Here is a 26,151-nt window from a genome sequence, read left to right on the forward strand (position 1 = left end):
GAACTCTGGAACATATCCGTGGATCATTCCAATTTACCTATTCCCTAGAATTTAAAACTATCCAGTAATGGCCTTTTACCAAAACTTAATTTCTGGGTTCATTATTTTCCAAGACTGAGTCCTCCTGTGGTAGTTCTAAAATCTTTGTTATTTTTCTGAATGCTTAAATTCAATTCCAGCTGAAAGCTCTTGATAAAAATCCCTGATATTGGTCTTCCCTGGTGGTGCAGTGGTTAAGAATCCGCCTGCCAATGCAGGGGACACGGGTTCGAGCCTCGGTCCGGGAAGATCCCACATGCTGTGGAGCAACTAAGCCCGCGAGCCACAACTACTGAAGCCCGCGCACCTAGAGCCCGTGCTCCACAACAATAGAAGCCACCACAATGAGAAGCCTGCGCACCGTAACAAAGAGTAGCCCCCACTTGCCGCAACAAGAGAAAGTCTGCACGCAGCAACGAAGACCCAATGCAGCCAAAAATAAATAAATAAAATTTTTTTAAAAATCCCTCATATTAATAAAGAGTTGGTGGTGGAAACTATAGTAACGTGTTATCTTTATTAATTTTCCTATTTCTAGGCCATAAATTATATCCTGATGGGTGCTCTGATGCAGGGAAATACCATTCAGAAATGTAACACAACAGTAGTACCATAGGGAACTGGTTCAGATATGACCCTTTTGAAAAGGAAGAACGTCTAACCTCGGCAATTATTCATTGTAGGCAGCCTTCTTGCCATATCTCGTTTTCATCAGCTGGAAGCTCAATAATGTTAGTTTCAGCTGAACAATTTATATATGGATAGAACACTTTTTTAATCATGGTAGAAGACAATTGTTAACCTTCCTGATATAGAAACGTTGGCACAGAAGCCAGAAGTTATACGGTCCAGAAATAATTTTGCTACAAAATATATGTAGCTTCTGATGCAGTGTTATGTCATCATTCTGCCCTTAGCCATCCTGACTCATTCTTTGCATTGGTGTTCACATTGAATTAACATAAATTCAAGACAAAAATCTCTCCGTATCACCTTAGGAATGCTGGCTCATTAATTTTTTTGCTGTGTTAATAGTCCCTTATAATTCAACTTTACTAATGCATGTAACATTCATTTTAAACAATAGTAGCTTTATTTACAGGAGAAACACTAAGAGGAGATTTGACATAGTAGTTAAGAACACATACTCCAGGGCCACACAGAAATCTGCTGTTACCCTTATACCCATTCCTTTATAATGTGCATTTGGCTCCCGAGTATGTGCTCTTACCCACTGTATTAAATGTGCATTTGAATCCCAGCTCCGCCATTTAATAGCTTTAGAATTTGGGCACGTAATTTGACTGTGCCTCTGTGCCTCATTTTTTTCATGAGTAAAATGGGAGTAACAGCATTTCATAGGACTGCAATGGGAATTAAATGAATTACTCCATATCAAGTGCTCCAGAACAGTGCTGGGTACATACAACATCCTCAGTAAACGCTAGCCACTGTTATTAGTTCTTATTTTAAATTAACTAAGAAAATAATTCACAATATAAAATTTGAACCTAAATATTGCATACAGTGTTAGGAAATCTGATAGTGCTTGAGGAAATTCTCGCAAGCTGAACAAGCACTGGCGTATCATGGAGAACCAGGGGAGGTTCAAGTCTGAAGTGCAGGAGCAGGTCTTGTTTCCAGCCTTACCAACCAGCAGTGTGACTCTGGGCGTGGCCTCCTCCTGTCCCATGGAGAGATTCATCTACATAGTCTCTGAAATTACTTCCAGCCTCAAACAGTCTATTCCTTGAATTCACATTTTTTGTGTTCTGTCAGCTAAGTAGTACTATTTGTATAATCTGAACAGAAACAAATGAATACCTGCAAAATAGTTTTCATAAAGTTAAAAAAAGGTAAAGTAACATAGATAGAGCCCAAAGCCCAAAATACGAATGTGAGTGGCCTTGGCCCTTTAACGCATTTTGTTGTATGAACACCTCAATGAGAATTCCACTAAATACTGGAGAGGAGAGCCTGTCTAGGATTTTACAACGCACAGTATTGGGTCCAGCCTAGCCTTCTCAGGGCTGACCACAGGGGACTTCTGGCCTATGACTCCATTTCTAATCCTGATATTCTTATATTGACAACATGATAGCCCATAAATAGCTTCTCAGGAAAAAGCAAAATTGATCGCACATCATTTCAAATAAAATTAGAATAAAGACTTGATTTCTAAGACTCCTGGACTTCTGGAAAACTTTTTTTAACTGAGATGACTGAAATAAAAACTCCTGAAAAATAACGGAATGATGGTGTTTTATACACATTTATTTTAAAGCATAATATATAAGAAAGAGTAGAGTGTCTCACAAAGCATTTGATAAAAAATAGCTTTAAGTACAAATTTTAATCTCTAAAGTCTCTACCAAGGATAAGTGTATACACTTTTAGTCATAAAAGTGCAATTTTAAAGGCAGATTTCAGACCTCTTAAGCTACATGATAGCTAATGGCCAGGACATTAAAAATGTGCATTTATAAAAATTTGAGGAAATTCATGGAAATGTTTTGTAAACATTATAAACAAACATCTACCATATAATGTGGGAGGTTTCATAATCTGCTTACAAATGCTTAAATCCTGTCTCTTATAACATTATCTTATAAAGTTATTATTATGAAGTTTTAAACATTCTGGTTTAGATTTCCTTATGTCACCTTCACTAATATCAAGCACAGGTCTGTACTACACATATATATACACTACTTTTTCCCTTGCATAATGTTCCTCCCTAAGAATATCTTTAGTCTGAGGAAAACTCAGAGCATAGCAAAATGCTGCTTTAACTGCTTAATTAAATGTTGAGTGTCCACGTGATCTGGAAATGCTGCTTCAGACTTTTGAGCAGCAATGTAGCTCCTCTGTAGATCTCCCATCTGTAAGAAAGACCAGACCAGAATAAGACCACAGAATGAGAACCAGAAAAAAAAAAAAAAAAAAGACATATAGTATCTGCACAATGTAGAAACCCAAGGTGAATTGCTTGATTGTGCTACTTCTATTTAAAATTTTTTTCACCTAGATTACAACTCAATCTTGAAAAAACATGAGAAAAGTAAAATAACCAATTAATAAATAATTTCTGCTCTATTACAGTTGTCTAGTTATGAATTCATAAACCTGTGTTTTCTTTTCCTGTCACTGATAGTTATCATAAAAATAAACTGATGTCTGCATGCTAAAACAGCCAGCTCGGTAAGAAAACTATTTGTAATGTACCACAGACAATGACATATTTTGATTAGGGTATTATCTTTTAGACAGAAAATTCAAGTAAAAACTATTGTATTTAAGATACAATAACATGCTCTGGGAGCTTTTAAATGGTTGCTAACACAGTAATGTTGGGCAGATAACCTGGTTTTAAAAGTTTATAAAGGACATATCTGATTTTCTTTTCTTTTTTTTTTTTGCGGTACGCGGGCCTCTCACTGTTGTGGCCTCTCCCATAGCGGAGCACAGGCTCCGGACACGCAGGCTCAGCGGCCATGGCTCACGGGCTTAGCCACTCTGCGGCATGTGGGATCCTCCCGGACCGGGGCATGAACCCGTGTCCCCTGCATCGGCAGGCGGACTCTCAACCACTGCGCCACCAGGGAAGCCCAACATATCTGATTTTCAATAAACTTTGTGTTAAAGTCCAGTCCCCAAGGAAAACACACACAGTAACCAAATCCATCTGAATGTATCGTGATTCATGTATACATTTCTACAAAGAGAAAGCTTTTTAGTGTGTACACACCAAAAAAAACAAAACAAATCTAGATCATTCACTTCTGGTAGTTTTTTGGTAACATGCATATGAATTAAAAACGTAAGTTTCCTTTTTTAAATCATAGCATTTCTTTTCAACATGCAGTTTTCTCTTATGGAAATGTAGCCTTTGGCTTAAAGAAATATTTCATTTGCATTATATATTATTAAAATGTAATAATCGTCCTGAAAGAAAGTAATCAAGGCTTCTTTGTGGTTTAACTAAGTGGCAGCACAGTGCAGTGGAAAATATGTGGGAATCCTTGGGAGCTGGGCATGAATTCTGCCATGGGACTCCAGGGAAGTCTTCTAAGTTCCAGAAGCCCTGGGTTCCATTAGAATATAAGCTGCACGAGGTAGAGGTTTCTGTTTTACTCATTGCTAACATCCTCTGTGCCGACAACAGTGCCTGGTACGTAGCAGAGGCTCAACAAATGAAACATCAGTTGTATGAAAAAATGAGTAGGGGAGGTAAGTGTTACCTACATCGCAGGGTTGTTGAGAGAATTAGCGGTTCAGAGAGCACCTGGAACAGTGGCCAGCACTTAACACGCACTCAAAAATGACAACTTATGAATAACAGCTTATTTTATTTTCAAAACAGAAATGAAAGTGCAAATGACTTCACATTCATGCTATGAAAAATGATTTTTATAATGTCTTTTGGTCTATAAAGAGTCTTTACATCAGCAAACATTTTTAGCCATTTCCTTATCCTCAAAACTCACCTTCCATGTTAAAGTAAGGTTTCCAAGTCAAAGTTATTAGATGACTTTTGTTTGTTTCCTCTTATTGTTAAAATGGCACACGATTCCTTTTAGCTCTTGGATGTTAACTGACTTGTAACACAGTATCGATGGTTGCATTTTCCCCATATTGTTCATAGCTAAAACAGCTTTCACTAATATCCCTAATTTTACAGCATCATGCCAGACTTGATGGCAATATGACCTACAAATGATATACAGGATTTCCTTGCTGCAAACGCTAATTACTAAATCCTTCCCAAACCAGGAGTTAATGAATAGTTTTTCAATGATTAAATGTCATATCTGAAAACATAAAATAATTCTTCTGCAATCTATAATGGTGTTAAGTTTAGCTAATATTCAGTGATAAATATACTTAAAGTGTATTAAACTGTCCCTCGAAGTGAAGACATATGTGTACATAATAATTAAGTGTTGAAAAAAATAATCTCTCAGGAAGTTATGGGTAGAATGTCCTTATTTAACTGCACATTGTTTTAAAAGCAAGAAATAAAAACAAACAGGTCAGATGATAAATTGACAAAGAAAGAGAATACCTTATCAGAAACTGTTGCAAAATTAAAATGCGGTTCATACATGTGGGGTGCTAAAGATGAAGCAGTTTGTAACAGTGCTCTTGCCTGTGTTAAAAAAAAAAGGAAAGAAAAGAGAAACCAAAGCTATATGAGCATATATTAGCACTGTATTTGTGATTTTTTTTGTTTATTTTGGTAAAAGAATACTTTACCCAGGATAGGACTTTAATAAACATAACCCTGTAATAAATAAGATGAATTCCTCATGAAATACAACTTACTGATAACCAGGAACTACCTATATCTTGCCAAAATTATATTAATAATAAAATGCTTCAAAATATGGAAAAAATGATGGAATCCAAAAGTTATGTGAGAAACACTGATCTTACAAAGTTTATATTTCAGTATGATGTACAACTGAAAAATAATGCTCTCAATGCTAAAAAGTCTTATTAATCTAGTTTTTGTTGATGTTGATTGATTCAGTAGGCTTCTAATTACCTGTTCTCTAATGCAACAACAAAAACCACCAAAAAACCACTGTAAATTCAAATCCCCAATTTCTGTGCTGGATGACACTGAGCAAGCATTTATTATACTGCTGACCTGAAAATGACAACTGAAGGCCTCTGAAAATGACAAGCTTTCTGTTCTCTAAAGTACTCAAAAGACAAAATTCACATCATTTTTTTGTCCCCTCTAGACTCAAAGGATCACACATTGCAGAGACCACTGAGAGACACGAGATGCCCGTACACTCATTGTTAAGATCACAAACTCAGCATTCCAAGCTGCTGAACACCCTTTCAACTTGTAGCCAATCTTCTATGTATGACCCTGAGGACAAATTCTTTTATCTTTTTTTAATGGAAAATAAATAATAGTTTAAATAGGATAGTGGATATTAAATTTTGTTTTATGATTTGCTATTTTTTTTAAATTGAGCTATAATTTTTAATAATAATGAAACCTTTCACCAAAACATTTCAAATCAATTGTATGCTGGAGAAACTACAGTAAGTAGGAGGGAAAGAAAATCACCAACATGGAAACAGAGAAAATCATACAGAACACTTGCTTCAAATGGACACAGGCAAAGTTCTATGACAGAACAAGTTCCCAGTTTAGAGTAGTTAGTTTTTGTTTAAAAAATACAAATCCATCTTATTTACTTTGGGAAAATTTTGTGAAACAAAGGCAGCATCCAGTGACGTTTCTTTGCTTGTTTTATTAAGTTTATCAACGTGCTTAGGAGACCAGGCTGGAGGTTAACATCCTGGCGTGCTGCTCACTACGTCTGTGACCTTGGGTAGTTACTTACCCTCCTCTAGTCTGTTTCTTCATCTGTAAAACAGAGAATGTAATATCTATCGATGTTGATTGCCATTAATATTGTATGAGTGTATTCAGCATTTTAAACTTCTTGTTATGTAAATAATAACAGTAATAATAATAAAATTTATTAAGCATCTATCATGTGCTTTTACTACGCCAAGGGCTTTGCATGCACAATCTGCTCATCTTCACAAGCACACCTTCGGGTCAGTACTGTTATTACCCTATTTTATTTATCATCCGCTAATTCCACCAATACTAAGCACCTACCGAGTGTCAGGCAATGTTTTCGATACTGAAAATATAGCAGTTAGAAGACACAGAAGGCCCCTGCTTTCATGCAGCTAGCATTCTACATTTTACATATAAAGATGAAAATATCTAGTAAAATGATAAGTATTGTGAAGAAAAGAATAGTAGGAGATGTGATAGCACCTGAGGGCTCCTTTAGACTGATGTTCAAGCAGGTCTTTCTAAAAGGGCGGTAATTAAGCTAAGACCTGAATGATAAAAAGAAGAGTCATTTCAGGATCTGAAAGTATTTTCCAAAGGCACTACAGTAAGAACAGGCACTGCCCAGTAGCAAGCAGCTAATGTTTCTGGAAGTCAGTAGTGAAGGAGTAGTGGCAAAAGATACAGTCTGGCAGGACCCAGAGGCTAGATTAGGTGGGGCCCCGTAGGCTAAGGTTTGAAGTTCAAATTTTATTCCAAGTGCAGGGAGAAGCCTTTGGAGAATGCTAAGCAACGTAGTAATAAATAATCTTGTTTTTTGAAAATATCCTCTAGGCCAGCGGTCCCCAACCTTTTTGGCACCAGGGACCGGTTTTGTGGAAGACAGGTTTTCCACGGGCGGGGGTGAGGGAGGGGGGCACAGTTCAGATGGTGATGGGGAGCGATGCGGGGCGGCAGAGGAAGCTTCCGCTCGCTCGCCCGCCGCTCGCCTCCTGCTGTGCCGCCCAGGTCCTAACAGGCTTCAGCCCAGGGGTTGGGGACCCCTGCTCTGGGCTGCTCTGAGGGAGATGTATTATAGAGTGCTACTCCTTGCTGATGGAAGTGGAAACAAAAGCAAGAGCTAGGAGACCCTTGTAGTCACCCAGGCAGGAGATGAGAGCAGCTTGGAGAAGGGGGCCGGGAGGGGAGGACTGAAGAGGTGGGGGTAGAACTGACAGGGCTCACTGGACAGCACGGAGGCAAAGGGTGGCAGGGAAGGCACTCAGAAAAGACAGGTTTCGAGGGTGGGTCCTAGGATTTTGGCTTGAGCAGCTGGATGGCGGATGGGGGGCGGTGTGAGTGGTGGAACAGTTCACGAAGATAGGGAAGCCTAGGGAGGAGCAGATTTGTCCTAATAAAATCAAGTGCTCTATTTTGGATACTGAAAGGTTAAGTAACTTGTCCAAGGTCACACTGCTAACATGTGACAGAGCTGGGATCAAACCCAGGCCAGTCAGACTCCAGAGCTCATTTTAAAATTGTAACGTAAAGAGAGCTGCACGTGACAGCTTTTCTTTGAAGAAAGAAGACTGTCCACAGTAACCCAGTAGTTCACTGACCTGTTCGACATGGCCCTTCCGCATCTCCAGCACGGCCAGGTTGTTGTAGGCCTCTGCGTGGTTATTGTTGTTGACCAGAGCCAGCCTGAAGCACTGATGGGCCAGATTTGTATCTCCTATTCCCTACAAAAGAAAAGCACAAACTCGTACACACAAATCCATTCACTTCCCCCTGCCACCTCCGTCCTCCTTTCCTCATACAAATCTTGTGGCCACCACAGAATAAACAACATAGTACCAACACAGGAGTCAAGTGTGAATTGTACATAAGAGGATTTAACCTAAGAAGATAAAGTGAGCTGCAGTGACCCCTAGCAATCTCCAAATTGCTACAAAGGCTGTAACCAAACCTAGATTTCCAATATCTGAAAACTTCTTCAAACTAACATGTGGCTATCTTCTCTATTACAGAAATTATATTACAGAAACAACATACCACAGCTACATGTCCCAAGTTGTACCAGACGTCAGCTATCTCTTCTTCATTTTCAGCCAGAGAAAGGGCACGTTCAAATGAGGTCAGAGTCATATCATACTGCTGGGCATAGAAGCAACAGAGCCCCACGTTGTTAAAAAGCTGGCAGTTATAGACACCCATCTGCAGGAGTCGCCTTTTGGAAAAAGAGCACACATAGTTTGGTGTCAGACCAACTTTATAAATATTAAGACATATTTTTTACAAAGTTAGAAATGAATTCACTTTATAATTTTTAATACCCTCCAAAGAACATAAAGTATTATAGTAAATGAAAAATATTTTAGAGCAAATACAAAAGCATGTCTTTTGTAATGGTACTAGTCATAGGAAATGCATCCAGAGGCAAGGTCAGAAATAACTTACATCACTTTTTTTTTCCCCAAAAGCTTTGTTAGAGAGTCAAAATAATCAATAAATAGTCACATAAAGTAAAACCCACACATTTTTGCCTCATACAGCTTTGGTGCTTGTAGGTAAATTTCTAAGAGCTTCTAGTCAAATTTGAGGCCTGTGTTTAGCATTTACCGCCAAGTTTTCAGCTGAGTTGGATGCTGTTTTTGGTTATTTGTATTGTGTGGTTTAGCTGCATCTAACGACCTCCGATGAGCTTCTACTCAGGAAGACAAGATTGTCAGAGGATCCCCATATTATCCACTTAGCTTTCACACTGCAGCTCAAGAACCTCATTTTGCTTCTATGTGTCATTAATCCCAAAGGATGAGAGTTCAAATAAGCATATGAAAATCACCCCAGCTGCCCCAAGGAACCCATGAGCCACTGTGGGGGTAGGCGAGTGGAGTCAGCTGTATGTGCACAGGCTACATTCATATTATTGTTTTATGCTTCAACATATATTTGGAAAGAACTCTTGTCAGCTGCCAGTTATCTCCTTGTATACTACCCAGGGGCTAAAGAGGAAATCATAATTAAAAAATTAATTTCAGGAACCATCTATAAGATAAAATAAGTACGTGTTCAAAGAACCAGTGAGAATAATTTTAGATTTTGAAAAAATATTTGGACAAGAGTTGACAATACTTCACAAAACCGGAATCCTGTTTAAGGTCCTCATCAGGATTAGGGCCTGGGGCCCACTGCTCTTTGCAAATCACATTACTATTTAACCTTCAGGGTCTTGATATTACGTACAGTGGTATTAATGGAGGCAGTGATGTGGAAGTGCTTCTAGGAACTGTTAACCTGTTATTGGCGGATAACAAAACGGCCAATTTATACAATGACAAGGTGTTTAAAACTCAGGCAATTATCCAGGTGTGTTTCTGCAAGATGCCAAATACTTGTGCATTTCCAAATTATTAGATATAGCTTTAATATTCATAAAACATCTGGGTGCTTGAATTTTTAGTCTCATATAGACGTGGCCTAAACATTATTTGTCTACATTTTCATCCCATCTTTATTACTGTTGCATCACTATTTCATAGGAAAGCAGTTCTACAAATTGAATGTAAAGTGCACCTGTAAAACCGGAGAGCTACTTCTGGTTGATCAGAGTAAAAATGGTTGCTTCCAATGCATGCAATGGCTTCCACATGAGTATTGTCCTGTTTCAAAACCTCTTTGTAGTATTCAGTGGCTGATGAAATATTGTTCATTTCCTATTCTCCATCAAGACAGAAGAGCAATACTGTATTAATACTGGACAAGAAATTATTTTTATTCTGACTGGTTTAGATTATTTTATTCAATTAAATATTTATTAAGAGCCTACCATATGTCAGACTCTGTTCTAGGCCCTGGGGACACAATGTGAACAATAAGATAAAATTACAGTCAGCCCTGTGTATCTGCAGGTTCTGTAACCACGATTTCAACAAGCCACAGATCAAAAATTTTCAGAAAAAAATTCCAGAAAATTCCAAAAAGCAAAACTTGAATTTGCTGCACTAGCAAGTATTTATATAGCATTTACATTGTATTTATAGCTAGTTATATAGCATTTACATTGTATTAGGTATTATAAGCAATCTAGAGATGATTTAAAGTATACAGACGGATGTGGGTAGGTTATATGCAAATCCTATGCCATTTTATATAAGGGCCTTGAGCGTCCATGGATTTTGGCAACCAAGGGGTCCTGGAACCAATCCCCCCTGGATACGGAAAGACGGCTGTACTGTCCTCAAGGAGGTTACATCTGGTAGGAAGACAAACAAATGAACAACTATCTAAGAGGAAGTTCTTTCAGTTTTTCACCACTGAGTATGATGTTAGCTGTGGGTCTGTCATATATGGACTTTATTATGTTGAGGTATGTTCCTCTATGCCCATTTTCTTGAGAGTTTTTATCATAAATGGATGCTGAATTTTCTCAAAAGTTTTTTCTGCCATCTATTGAGATGATCATATGGTTTTTAGTATTCAAGCTGTTAATGTGGTGTATCACATTGATTGATTTGCGAATATTGAAAAATCCTTGCATCCCTGGGATAAATCTCATTTGATGATGGTGTGATCCTTTTAATGTATTGTTGGATTTGGTTTGTTAATATTTTGTTGAAGATTTCTGCATTTCCTCTAAGATCAAGAACAAGACAAGGATGCCCACTCTCACCACTTTTATTCAACATAGAGTTGGAAGTCCTAGCCACAGCAACCAGACAAGAAAAAGAAATAAAAGGAATCCAAATTGGAAAGGAAGAAGTAAAACTGTCACTGTTTGCAGATGACATGAGACTATATATAGAAATTCCTCAAGACACCACCAGAAAACTACTAGAGCTCATCAATGAATTCAGTTACATTACAGAATACAAAATTAATACATAGAAATCTGTTGTATTTCTATACACTAACAACAAACTATCAGAAAGAGAAATTAAAGAAACATCCCATTTACCATTGTGACAAAAAGAATAAAATACTAGGAATAAACCCATCAAAGGAGGTAAAAGATCTATACTTGGAAAACTATAAGAAATTGGAAAACCATAAGAAAGAAATTGAAGACGACACAAACAGATGGAAAGATATACTATGTTCTTGGATTGGAAGAATCAATACTGTTAAAATGACTATACTACCCAAGGCAATCGACAGGTTTGATGCAATCCCTATCAAAATAGCAATGGCATTTTTCACAGAACTAGAAAAAGTAATTTTAAAATTTGTATGGAGACACAGAAGACCCTGAACAGCCAAAACAATCTTAAGAAAGAAGAACAGAGCTGGAGGAATCATACTTCAGACTATACTACAAAGCTACAGTAATGAAAACAGTATGGTGGACTTCCCTGGTGGCCTAGTGATTGGGATTCTGGGCTTTCACTGTGGTGGCCCGGGTTCAATCCCTGGATCCCTGGTCAGGGAAATCCCACAAGCTGCACGGTGCAGCCAAAAACAACAACAACAAACAAACAAAACCAGTATGGTGCTGGCATAAAACCAGACAGACATATAGATCAATGGAACAGAATAGAGAGCCCAGAAATAAAACCAGGTACTTATGGTCAATTAATCTACCACAAAGGAGGCAAGAATATACAATGAAGAAAAGACAGTCTCTTCAATAAGTGGTGCTGAGAAAACTGGACAGTTACATGTAAAAGAATGAAATTAGAACATTTTTTCACACCATATTCAAAAATAAACTCAAAATGGATTAAAGACCTAAATGTAACACCAGAAACCATAAAACTCCTAGGAGAAAACATAGGCAGAACACTCTTTGACATATATCATAGCAATATTTTTTTGGATCTGTCTCCTAAAGCAGGGGTCCCCAATCCCCAGGCCATGGACCAGTATCGGTCCGTGGCCTGTTAGGAACTGCTCCACATAGCAGGAGGTGAGCAGTGGGCGAGCGAGCAAAGGTTCATCTGCAGCTCCCCATTGCTCCCCATCACTCGCATTACCACCTGAAACACCCCCCGCCCCCATCTTTGGAAAAATTATCTTCCACAAAACTGGTCCCTGGTGCCAAAAAGGTGGGGAGCCGCTGTCCTAAAGCAAAGGAAATAAAAGGAAAAATAAGCAAATGGGACCTAAATAGACTTAAAAGCTTTTGCACAGCAAAGGAAACCACTGACAGAATGAAAAGACAACCTAATGAATGGGAGAAAATATATGCAACTCATATGACTGATAAATGGTTAGTATCCAAAATATATAAACAGCTCATACAATTCAACATCAAAAAATAAACAACCCAATTAAAAAATGGGCAGAAGACCTGAATTGATATTTTTCCAAAGAGGACATTCAGATGGCCAACATACACATGAAAAGATGCTCAATATCATTAATCATCAAAGAAATGCAAATTAAAGCCACAATGAGATATCACCTTACACCTGTCAGAATGGCTGTCATCAAAAAGACCATAACTAACAAATGCTGGCAAGGATGTGGAGAAAAGGGAATCCTCGTACATTGTTGGTCAGAATGCAAATTGGTGCAGCCACAGTGGAAGACAGTACGGTGGTTTCTCAAAAAACTAAAAATACAACTACCATATGACCCAGCAATTCCACTCCTGAGTATATATCTGAAAAAAACAAAAACACTAATTCGAAAAGATTCATGCACCCCAAAGTTCATACAATTGCTAAAATATGGAAATAACCTAAATGTCCATCAATAGATGCATGGATAAAGAAGATGTGATTTTATATATATACACACACACACACACACACACACACACACACACACACACACACATAATAGAATACTACTCAGCCATAAAAAAGAGTGAAATTTTACCATTTGCAACAACATGAATGGACTTGGAGTGTATTATGCATAATGAAATAAGTCAGAGAAAGACAAATACTATATGATGTCACTTATATATGTAATCTAAAAAATACAACAAACTAGTGAATATAACAAAAAAGAAACAGACACAGATATAGATAACAAACTAGTGGTTACCAGTGGGGAGAGGGAATGAAGGATGGGCAAGACAGGGACAGGGGATTAAGAGACACAAACTATTATGTATAAAATAAGCTACAAGAATATATTGAACAACACAGGAAATATAGCCAATATTTTATAACCATAAATGGAGTATATAACATTTAAAAATTGTGAATTATTATGTTGTACACCTATAACTTATACAGTATTGTATATCAACTATATCTCAATTAAAAAATTACATCTATTAAATTTATCACCCATTTCCTCAATACTATTAGTATTATGAAAATGGTTTTGACCCTATAGACTCCTAGAAAGGACTTCCCCAGGAATCTCTGAACCACACTTTGAGAAATGTTGATAATTAGAATGATTTGGGGGCCTTTCTTCCCACTCATTCCCTCATTCCCATGAGGCAAATAAGTATGGCTGTCTCAGCCCCTTCTGGGTCTCTTTAGAAGTCAACTTTCCTATAAGTTGCCCACATTCTCTTCCCTGCTGTGTAGAGCAGGCTCTCCTAGGTAGGGTACACTCATGTCTGTGACAGGATGGATTAGTCTGTGAACTCAGAGATAGAACAATATTAAGTCCTTTTGGTCATAATCTAGAGCCACATGCTCCAATTCTGCTTTTATCAATAATAAAATTAATGGTTTATCCTCCATTTGTGTGAATCTTGTATCTACTTTTCAGTTGGTTCTCAAATTGGAGAAACAGGAGTGTTATTTATTAGTCCCATAAAACCCTGATATAACATCCACAGATTGAGCCAAACTCATGCTTTATATACATTTTTTCACATGCTTTATATTTGAAATTCTTATTCAAAGTGCTTCCAGGATTTGGCTCCTAAAGAGAAGAGGCTTTTTCATTCATTGCTTATACTGAAAAATAACTAAACTGTTTTCAAAACACAGGGATGTTGATACATTTGTTAGTTAACTCTGAGTTAATTTTCTCCTGAATTCTGCACTGCTTTTATACACAACTATTCCACGTTCTTAATATTTTAAGAACATAAGAACCCATTGAAAAGTATAAAAAATAATTTCAATAGAATTATATTTTCTATTTTTTGGTAAAACAAAAGCCTCGTAAAACTAAAAGGAAACAACAAATGAGCATCTTAACTCACCACCCTGTAATCCCCACCCCTATACATACAATAAGTCCTTCCCTGACATGGGCTGTTTGTGTCCTCCCAAAATTCATATTGAAGCCCTAATCCCCAATGTGATAGTATTTAGAGGTGGAGCCTTTGGGAAGTAATTAAGACATGAGTGTGGAGCCCTCATAATTGGGATTAGTGCCCTTAAAGAAGAGACACCTGAGAGATGATCTCTCTCTCCACCATGTAAGGATAGAGGAAGAAGGTATCCAGACCAGGAGGATCCCTCACTAGGAACTGAAATGGCCAGCACCTTGATCTTGGACTTCCTAGCCTCCAGAGCTGTGAGAAATAAATTTCTGTTGTTTAAGTCACCCAGGTTATGGTATTTTGTTATAGTAGCCCGAGCAGACTAAGACTTTCTCCTTCCGAAGAATAATCTTCACACTCAGGATGTGACCTGACCAGTGAGCCTTAATGGCCCCATGAACCATGGGGCCCCCTGAACATGACTTATCTGGTTTCCAGGGCAACAGCGCCCCACAGTACAAGGCTTCATTCAGCGTTACAGCTGCCAAACTTGGTGTATTAGTCTGCTTGGGCTGCCATAACAAAATACCATAGAATGAGCGGCTTAAACAATAGAAGTTTATTTTCTCACAGTTCTAGAGGCTAGAAGTCCAAGATCATGGTGTCAGCATGGTCGAGTTCTAGTGAGGACTCTCTTCCTGGCTTGCACCTTCTCACAGTGTCCTCTCATGAGAGAGAGAGAAACAGAGACAGAGAGAGAGGGCTCAAGTACTTTCTGTTGTCTCATCTTATAAGGGCACTAATCCCATCACAAGGGCCCTATCCTCGTGAGCTCATCTAATCCTAATTATCTCCCAAAGGCCCTATCTCTAAATACCCTCACATTGGGGGTTAGGGCTTCAACATATGAATTGGGAGGTGGGGGGAGGGGACATAACTCAGTCTGAAACAGGTGGTAATGTCCAATTCAAAGAAGACTCCAGCCTCAATGGTCAATTGTTTCAAGGCTTTCAGTTCTATAAAATTACTTTAGTAGTCTGTATCTGTTAATCCCATACTCCTAATTTGTCCCTCTCCAACTCCCTCTCCCCTTTGGTAACCCTAAGTCTGTCTTCTATGTCTGTGAGTCTGTTTCTGTTTTGTACACCTGAAATTAAGACAATATTGTAAATCAACTATACTTCAATAAAAAAGAAAAAAAAGAACATCTTAGAATGTTTGTATACTTGATTGATGGGCATGGACTTAATTTATGTAATCTCTAGGAATTTTAGATTGAAACTAACATGTTTTTGACAACCTTACATGCAGTTTTTCAAACTTGTTATTATAAAATACGTGCTGATGTTAAATAAATTTAAATGCATGTTTAAAAATCTCGTAAGTAATTACAAATAGCCTCCAAATGGCTTGTACCAATGTACACTCCCAGCAACAATGTTCATACGTGACCTCTGTTCCTCCACACCCTTGACAACCTTAAATGCCACGGAACTTATTCATCTTTGTTAACTGATTAAGTAAAAACTGACACTATTGTTTGAATTTTTATTTCTTTAATCATTACTGAGGTTAGACATTCAACACACCAGGTATTTACATTTCTTTTTCTGTGAATTGTGGATTTGTGTCTTTTGCCAGTTTTCTTATCCTGTCTCTTGTCCTTTTATTATTTGTTTATGTGTATGAGGGGCTTGGGTGGGAAACCACCCTCCTGGGCTCAGGAGAGCTGGAGACACAGCTGTAGCTCGGGGATCCCTGGACACCGACTGTTTTCTCCTTCCGGATGCAATGAGACTGTGCTGACGCTGAATTCAGTTCAAAACCCAGCGAGGCCCTGTGTTTGTAAACATTCCCTTCAGAGGAGAAGCACAGATGGTTTGGTTGAGTTGTTCCAGATGTGTGTTAACCGGCGCCGGTATGAAAGGGCAGCGGGGTAGCTGAAATGCAGCTGGGGTTTGGCGGTTGTCTCGTCTCTGGGGGGACTTTACTGGCGTGGAGACGGTCAGCAGCCACTGTGTGGGCTGGAAGGACAACAACGGTCACACTGTGATCTCACCTCCACAACTGCTCTGAGGAAATACCGAGTTTCCGTGTTTACATGCTTGACCAAAATGGGAATCTATAAGTTTGTGTATGCACAGGTATGTGTCTATGTGTAATTCTCCATCAATTGGAAACCACCTGAAACCCAGCAATTGTTAAGCAATGTATAAACTGAGGAAATGAAAAGAAGCCCTTTTTTCTGTCCCAGGTACGGCAAATATGTGCCCTGTTTGATATTTTTACCTTTTTTTGTTTGGGTTTGCTTTTATTGGTATTTTTGTTTTTACAGTATAGAAAAGTTAACTTTTACGTTCTCAAATTTATCAATTTTTTTCTGTTATGGCTTTCTGACTTAGTATCATGCTCAGGAGGGTCTTCTCCATTCCAAGTTTATACAGATAATTCATCTGTATTTTCTTCTGGAACATTCATGGTTTTAAATCTTTGAGGCACCTGGTAGCAATGGGTTCTTTTAGTATAAGAAATCATTACTCATCCAGCTCTATTTCTAAAGTATTCAATAATCCAATAATCCAATTGGTTTAATAGACAATCTTTAGCACATAAATTTTCATATGTATGAATAAACACAGATTCTATTTTTGTCCTTTAAATAATATCTTCAAGCATATAAATGTCACTTCAAGTGTATAAACAACCGTGGTATCATTTAAGTGATTTTATAGTAGCTATCAGTGGTTATTTTTGAACCAATTCACAGAATATTAACTCTAATTAGATTTTTAGTTATTTAAAACAAAACTGCAAATAAGAAAGTGAATTTTGCAATGATCCTCAAACTCTGTTATACTTCAGAATCACCTAGTGAGCTTGCTAAGCAGACAAAAATCTACATCCCACCTTCCAGGACATCTGATTCAGAAGGCAGAAAATGGGCCTCACTCTCAAAACACTCCCAAAGTCACTTCTATTCACAGTAAAGTTCAAGGACCACAAGAATAATATTTCCTAGGGTAATGTTTCTCATTCCAAATACCTTTTAACATAGAACAATTCAAATGAAGTTTACCATACAAAGATTTCCAGTATATTCCTTTTCTCCTTATGTGACAATGGATTGAGGGTTAATTACTAAAGTTTGTTCCTTAGCGTTGCAGCCTACACAACATATGCCTTAAGGGATTTCTGCATGTCTATCGTACTTTTCTCTGGAGGGATTCTTTCCCTTTATGTTCTTTTTTTTAAATTTATCACTTTCATTTTGGTCTTCTTTCTTCTAAATGAACATGTTGTGCTGCCTATTGTTCATTGCTTGTTCTGTACAGAAACTTGTTTAAAATGATTTATCCTTGCTAATTTTATTTGGTTGTGGTTTTAATTTTTCTTGGGGCCTTTTGTTTATTCATTTGAAAGACAGACCTTTATTTGAACTGTTCTATGTTAAAAGATATTTGAAATTAGAAACATTTAAATCCCTATCTCATACCATTCTCTATACCCTTCTATATGTCTGAAATACTTCATAATAAAAACTTAGTTTGACTAATGCATACACTAAAATCTCTTATTCTGTTGGTAAATCACAGGCCAACAATCATAATTTTATAAACTGTTATCCTTTATAAGACCCCAAGGGACTATGACCTTACTTAAGTAGCATACAACCTCAATTTTACAATAACTTTTTGAATGATATGAACCTTACCTCATAGATCCTGGCAATTCCACAAAGTAGGGCTACTTCTCCTGGAAACTTATCTAAGCCTTGTTTGAAAAGATTTAAAGCAGTCACAGGTTGATCCAATGAGATGTAAACCTAAAACCAAGATACATTTCAATAAAAGTACTGGTTCTTAAAATAATAGCATTTGTTATGACAAGTTTATAATTATTGCTTAGTAACAAATTATCTCCTAGATATTACAGTATAAAAATTTCAGAAATCTGTTGGATTAATTTCCAATAATGATACTATACTTTTATATCCACATGTTGTATATGAAGCATTCATTCATTTATTCATTCAGCAAACACTTACTGTGGACTTACTATTGTCACAGAGACTGGCCAGGACTAGAAAAGAAAGGATCAAGGGAAAATCTTTCTAGGATGGAACAGACATAAGTATATCTATAGGCTGGCACTATAAAGACCAATTATGAGGCTGATTTTGAAGATGCTGGAGAAAGAGGGACGACCCATGGAAGAAGGTCTGAGAAGGAGCAGCCGGGGAGAGCCTCTGGAGATGGTGGTTTGGGAGAAGGACCCTCGGAAATAGAGGAGAAACAGATTTGTAGGGTACAGGGTCAGGGAGTTGAGAGGGTTGGCACTTGATAGTTTCTGCTTAATTAGCAACTGGAACATTAGCGTGGATAAACCATATACTTATTAGGAATTTCTAAAATAAGAGAATTATAGTTTTATGTATAGAAACATAAGATTATGACATTTTTTTCTTCATGACCTTGGATCCTCTGTTTCTTCCTAAACATTCAGATTGTGCTTTGAAGAGGCCCAAATGGATACACAAAAAACTGCTTGCAGTGTTTACTGCTAAAGTATGAGATTAGAGGGAAGGGTACGGATGAAAACTTTTCAATTATTACCTTACATGCTTCTGAACTGCTTTTTAAAATATAGTAAGTATATAATTCCATATACTATGTAATATAAAATATTTAATAATTTTTAAATTAACAATCTAAAATTTTAAGAAATAATGTGGTTCCTAAAATCTGCTTGGTCTCTATTACTGAGCAATAATTCCTTCACATATTAAAGAAAATAAGTAAATTGTACCTCTATATAGTCATGTAGGCAACAGTGGATTTAAACAAATAAATTTATGAAAAAATAGTCAAATTAGAACTATTAAATATGACTCTAGTCATATTTAACAATAGTTAAAAAGTACATTTTTTAACCATGTGGCAAGTGATTATCAATTAAGATAATAGTCAAATACTGTGACCTGAGTTATAATTTCAAGCTGTCAGAAAATTTTACTATGATGTTTAGAAAACTCTTTAAGAATTTTAACATATAATGTATAGAAGATACTTAGAACCAGATAGCTTCAAATATTTCTGAAAAACCACTATAAACATACTAAGATTATCACAGTAAGTTTATATGGCAGAACTTCCATTTTGTTTCTTTTTAGTATGCAAACGTTAATACCATATTTTTTGAATTTTCTTTTATTTATTTTTTTATACAGCAGGTTCTTATTAGCTATCCATTTTATACGTATTAGTGCAATACCATATTTAGAAAGTAGTAGCACTTCCTTTTACATCTCATCTTCTTTTCAACCTCCTTTACCACACTTTTTTTTTTTAACCACACTTCTTAAATTTAAAAAATTCTTAAAGATATAGCAAGATGATATCCTAAGCACCATTTCAACAAATGTTCCTTTAAAGTAGCCCCGGTGAGGGTAAAGAAGTAACTTTATTCCAATACTGAAAATTCTAGGTGGCCCTTCACTTCTGTTGTGGTTTGTGGATGGTACTACAGGGCAGTGAGTCAGCTCTGGAATCAGAAATTCCTGAGTTTGAATGCTGGCAAATAGCCAAGTGAGCTTGAAAATCTTAGTTACCCTCTTTAGGTCTCCCTTTCCTTAAGAATACAAAGGAAATGTTAAAATCTGCCTCGTGGTGTTGCTATGAGGGTTAAATCGCATATGGAACAGACCCGATAGGATACCTTACCACTGAGTAGGTGCTCAGTAAATGGGAAATATTGTTTTTGTAATAATGGCAGAGCCAAAAAGTGAAGGACCTATATAAAAACAATCCCTGCTCTCTATAGTCTGCTTAGGTGGGAGACAAGTGTGCTGCAGAAAAGTGCCTCTCTGGGGCTTGTTACCCATGGGGGTAGTAAGCCTGGGGCATTTTCTTCTGTTCTAATGGGCAATATTTCAAAGGTGTTGTCTTATTTTTCACGGCAATCAATTTTTCCTGAGATGGGTATTCTCCATATGTTCTCACCTTTTCCCTTATTATTAAAAAAGAAAAACAACAACAACAAACTTAAGTCTGAACACATTAACTTGTCAAATATTCCTAAAGAAACTGGTAACTCTCCCCATGCACTTGTCAGAATTTAAACATTTACCCTGAGAAGACAAATTCTACTCAAATTAAGAATACTTACTTTTGCCAAGTAGAGAAATGTATCTACCATTTCCTGCTGCTTCAGGGCTGATTTAAATTGTTTTTCTGCTTCACGATACATTCCTAACCTAAGAACAGCCATTTAAAAAATTAGACATTCAATTTAAAATAAATACTACAGCATTTATTCATACCTTGAGGATATGAATTAGAGACAAATTACATCTGTAAGAGCAAGCATGTAGCAAAGAAGGTGATGTTATACACACATACATATTAACATGTATGTTTATATAGTTTAGGAAAAAGATTCCTGTTTTCCCATATTCACTGCCTAATGCTTAAATGGTATGTAAAGCGTCTGTCTGAAGCCTAGTCACAGCAGGACTAATAGCCGCCAGGGAGCAAGGTCACACCAGTTCACCACCCAAAGAGCTTATGATCAGCTGACATATGTCACATGACCTCAATAAATGCTTGGAGCCTCCATTTTATTGGAAGAACTGAAGATGACATTTCTTTGAAAACATCTGCTTTGAGATAAAAGCCCATTTTTTTAAAGTGAGGTATAATGACATACAACATTATATTAATTTCAGGTGTACAACGTAATAATTTGATATTTGCATATATTGCAAAATGATCATCACAGTAAGTCTAATTAACATCCGTCACCATATATATGTTAATATAGTTACAGAATATATACTTCATTTTGTTAATATAGTTACAGAATATAGATATAGTTACAGAATTTTTTCTTGTGATGGGAACTTTTAAGGTTTACTTTCTTAGCAACTTTCAAACATGCAATACAGGATTAACTATTGCTGCAATGCTGTATGTGATATTCCCATGACTTGTTTATTTTGTAACAGCATGTTTGCACCTTTTGACTCCCTACACCCACTTGCCCACCCCCTACCCTCCAGCTCTGTCAACCACCAATCTGTTCTCTGTATCTATGAGCTTTGTTCTTTATTTTTTTAGATTCCTCACATAAGTGAGATCATACAGTATTTGTCTTTCTCTATGAGACTTATTTCACTTAGCATAATGCCCTAAAGGTCCATCCATACCATCGCAAATGGCAAGATTTCATTATTTTTCATGGCTGAATAATATTCCATTGCATATATACATATATATACACACATACATATATATATATATATATTTCTTTATCCATTCATCTGTTGATGGACACTTAGATTGTTTCCATATCTTGGTTATTGTAAATAATGCTGCAATGAACATGGTGATGTAGATATCTTTTCTTTGAGTCAGTGTTTTCACTTTCTTCAGATAAATACCCACAACTAGAATTGCTGAAGCATATGGTAGTTCCATTTTTAATTTTTTGAGGAAGCTCCATACTGTTTCCCATATGGCTGCACCAACTTACATTCCCACCAACAGTGCATGAGGGTTCCCTTTTCTTCACATACTACCAACACTTGCTATTTCTCATCTTTTCAATAATAGCCATTCTAACAAATGTAAGGTGATATCTCATTGCGGTTTTGGTTTGAGTTTCCCTGATGATTAGTGACGCTGAGCGCCCTTTCGTGTACCTGTTGGCCATCTGTAATGTCTTCTTCAGAAAAATATCTATACAGAGCCTCTGCCCATTTTTTAATCGGATTTTTTTTTTTTTTACTATTGACTTTCATGAGTTTTTTTATATATGTTAGATGTTAACCCCTTTTGGATATATGATTTGCAAATATTTTTTCCCATTTGGTATGTTGCCTTTTCATTTTGTTCATGGTTTCCTTTGCTGTGCAGTAGCTTTTTAGTTTGAAAAAGTCTCACTTATTTATTTTTGCTTTTGTTGCCTTTGCTTTTGGTGTCAAATCCAAAAACTCATCACCAAGACCACTGTTAAGGAGCTTACTGCATATGTTTTCTTCTAGGAGTTTTATGATTTCAGGTCTTATATTCAATCTTTAATCCATTTTGAGTTAGTTTTGTATATGGTGTAAGATGGTGATCCATCATTCTTTTGCATGTGGCTGTCCTATTTCCCAACACAATTTATTGAAGAGACTGTCCTTTCCCCATTGTACATTCTTGACTTTTTATAAATTTTTTAAATTAATTAATTAATTAATTTGTTTTTGGCTGCATTGGGTCTTCGTTGCTGCGTGCGGGCTTTCTCTAGTTGCAGTGAAGGGGGCTACTCTTCGTTGTGGTGCCTGGGCTTCTCATTGCAGTGGCTTCTCTTGTTGCAGAGCACAGGCTCTAGGCATGCAGGCTTCAGTAGTTGTGGCACTCAGGCTCAGTAGTTGAGGCTCATGGGCTCTAGAGTGCAGTCTCAGTCGTCGTGGCGCAAGGACTGTTGCTCTTCGGCATGTGGGATCTTCCCAGACCAGAGCTCGAACCCGTGTCCCCTGCATTGGAAGGTGGATTCTTAACCACTGTGCCATCAGGGAAGTCCCTCTTTTGTAAATTTATTGACCACATGTGCATGGGTTTATTTCTGGGCCCTGTATTCTGTTCCATTGATCTATGTGTCTGTTTTTATGCCAACAGCATACTGTTTTGATCCCTATAACTTTTTAATTTAATTTAATTTAATTTATTTTTTATGCAGCAGGTTCTTATTAGTTATCTACTTTATACAATCCCTATAGCTTTGTAATTTGGTTTGAAGTCAGGGAATGTGATGCCTCCAGCTTTGTTTTTCTTTCTCAAGGTTGTTTTAGTTCTTCAGGGTCTGTTGTGGTTCCATACAAATTTTAGGATTGTTTGTTCTATTTCTTTCAAAAATGCCATTGTAATTTTGATAGGGATTGCACTGAATCTGTAGATTGCTTCAGGTAGTATGGACATTTCAACAATAATAATTCTTCTAATCCATGAATGTGAAATATCTTTCAATTTACTTATGCCTTCATCAATTTTTTTTATCAATATCTTATAGTTTTTGGTGTACAGGTGTCTCAACTCCTCGGCTAAATTTATTCCAAGTTATTTTATTTTTTGATGCTATTGTAATTGGGACTGTTTTCTTAATTTCTCTGATAGTTTGTTATTAGTGTACAGAAAGCAACAAATTTCTGTATATTCATTTTGTATCCTACAAATTTACTGAATTCACTTATTAGTTCCAATAGTTTTTTGGTGGAGTCTTTAGGATATTCTATATATAGTATCATGTCATCTGTAAACAGACAGTTTTACTTCTTCCTTTCTGATTTGGATGCCTTTTATTTCTTTTTCTTGCCTAAACTTCTCTGGATAGGACTTCTAATACTATGTTGAATAAAAATGGTGAGAGTGGGCATCCTTATCTTATTCCTCATCTTAGAGCAAAATCTTTCAGATTTCCACCAATGAGTATGACTTTAGCTGCAGGCTTGTCATGTATGGCCTTTACTATATTGAGGTACATTTGCTCTACACCTGCTTTGTTAGGAATTTTTATCATAACTGGATGTTGAATTTTGTCAAATGCTTTTTCTGCATCTACTGAGATGATCATGTGATTTTTATCCTTCATTTTGTTAATGTGGTGTATCACATTGGTTGATTTGCATATATTGAACCATCCCTGCATCCCTGGAATAAATCCCACTTAATCATTATTATGATCCTTTTAGTGTAATGTTGAATTTGATGTGCTAATATTTTGTTGAGGATTTTTGCATCTATGTTCATCAGTGATATTGGCCTGTAATTTTCTTTTCTTGCGGTGTCCTTATTTGGTTTAGGACATTACCATTATCAGGGTAATGCTGGCCCCATAAAATAAGTTCAAAAGTGTTCCCTCCTCTTCTATTTTGTGAAACAGTTTGAGAAAGATTGGTATTAATTCTTCTTTGAATGGCAGAATTTACCTGTGAAGCTCTCTTGTCCTGAATTTTTGTTTGTAGGGAGTTTTTATATTACTGATTCAATCTCCTTACTAGTACTTGGTCTGTTCAGATTTTCTATTTCTATGACTCAGCCCTGGAAGATTTTATGTTTCTAGTAATGCATCCATTTCTTCTAGGCTGTCCAATTTGGTGGCCTATAATTGTTCATAGTAGTCTCTTATGATCCTCTGTATTTCTGTGGTATCAGTGGTAACATCTCCTCTTTCATTTCTGATTGTATTTATTTGAGTACTCTATTTTCTTGGTGAGTCTAGCTAAAGTTCTGTTAATTTTGTTTATCTTTTCAAAGAACTAGTTCTTGGTTTCATCGATCTTTTCTACTGTCTTTTTAATCTCTATTTCATTTATTTCTGCTCTGATCTTTGTTATTTCCTTCTTTCTACTAACTCTGGGTTTCATTTATCCTTCTTTTTCTAGTTCCTTGAGGAGTAAAGTTAGGTTGTTTATCTGAGAATTTTCTTGTTTCTTGAGTAGGCATTTATTGCTAGGAACTTCCCTCTTAGGACCGCTTTTGCTGCATCCCATAAGTTTTGGTGTGTTGTATTTCCATTTTCACTTATTTCAAGGTATTTTTTGACTTTGCATAAACCCATTTTTAAACTTTAAACAATTTTGAGGTAAATAGTAATTGCCACTCGAGTAAAACAGCTGTACCATTTTATTATTCTACAAACATTTTCTTTTCCTTTTTTTGTATCTAGTCTATGAACTTCAGACTTGTTCCTTGCCTAAATATAACTGCTCTGATGTCAACACGCACTTCTTCTGCCCAGGGAAATGAAATCAATCATTAAAGCGCACTTCAGCCTGTCTTTAATAGATCTGTTGGGCTTTCTCATAACTACTCATCCCCAGACATCTAAGAGCTACTTAGCACTTTATGACAATGCTTTTATTTTGTAAAATAAAGTCAAAACAACATACAATATGGTCCATTATGTTACTTTCATTCTTGAAAGAATAGCTTTGTTCTTTTTTCCTAACCTAAGCCTCAAGTACTGGCATGGCTATACCCAGCTATTTGGGACAATGGACAATGTGGGACAATGGACAATGTGGGACAATGAGGTTAAAAGTGACCCCAAAATCTGGCCTAAAGTTAGAGGATGTGTGATGTAGTAGAAGCCCCTACCGCTTCAAAGGTCCCACAACTTTTACAAGGAGTATTCATAAAATGTTATCAGAGAACTCTGAAGTTCTGAAGAACGGCTTTATATTTATATACAAAGCTTCAACTGAACATTCAAGTCTTAAACACGTGGCTGAAGTTCAGTCACTGAATTCCATGAACACCTAATTATCCATGAGAGTCTATATTTGTAACTAAGTTGTCTCTTTCGAAAAATGATTTAAAAGGGATTACAATAACAAGATACATGTAAAATAAGAATATGAAAACAGAAATAGATTTATTAAAAAAAATGGAGAATAAACAAATTAAAAAGCAAACAAGCAATCAGAGCTATTGAATCACCTGGAAACCAAAGAAAGGAAAGAAGAATGAGTCATACGTGTTTTATTACTGTACCCTTGTCTAGGAATAATGAAAACATCAGTCAAGTTCACAAACACAGGACATTATCAAAGAATCAGAGTCCAGAGATGACCTCCACCAACTGCCAACTTTTTCTCTCCAATTTAATTCAATAAACATTGTCAAGGATCAACTGC

The 26,151-nt window shown here is 36.7% G+C and overlaps 1 protein-coding gene across 4 annotated transcripts in view; it reads right to left on the reverse strand.

Moving 5' to 3' along the window:
* Positions 1 to 2,292: 2,292 nt before the first annotated feature.
* Positions 2,293 to 26,151, reverse strand: part of TTC8 (tetratricopeptide repeat domain 8) — a 51,026-nt gene continuing 27,167 nt past the window's right edge. For 3 of the 4 annotated variants that reach the window (XM_067728306.1, XM_067728295.1, XM_067728314.1), the window contains 7 exons: positions 20,640 to 20,727; positions 18,187 to 18,297; positions 9,929 to 10,068; positions 8,408 to 8,582; positions 7,972 to 8,094; positions 5,105 to 5,188; positions 2,293 to 2,921 (listed from right to left, as the gene is read on the reverse strand). In XM_067728306.1, the coding sequence (XP_067584407.1) occupies positions 2,805 to 2,921; positions 5,105 to 5,188; positions 7,972 to 8,094; positions 8,408 to 8,582; positions 9,929 to 10,068; positions 18,187 to 18,297; positions 20,640 to 20,727 (838 nt within the window). In that variant the 3' untranslated portion in view covers positions 2,293 to 2,804. The other variant, XM_067728324.1, reaches the window with a different exon arrangement.

The sequence above is a fragment of the Pseudorca crassidens genome, chromosome 1 (genome assembly GCF_039906515.1).
Source record: "Pseudorca crassidens isolate mPseCra1 chromosome 1, mPseCra1.hap1, whole genome shotgun sequence".
NCBI classification, from domain to species: Eukaryota; Metazoa; Chordata; class Mammalia; order Artiodactyla; family Delphinidae; genus Pseudorca; species Pseudorca crassidens.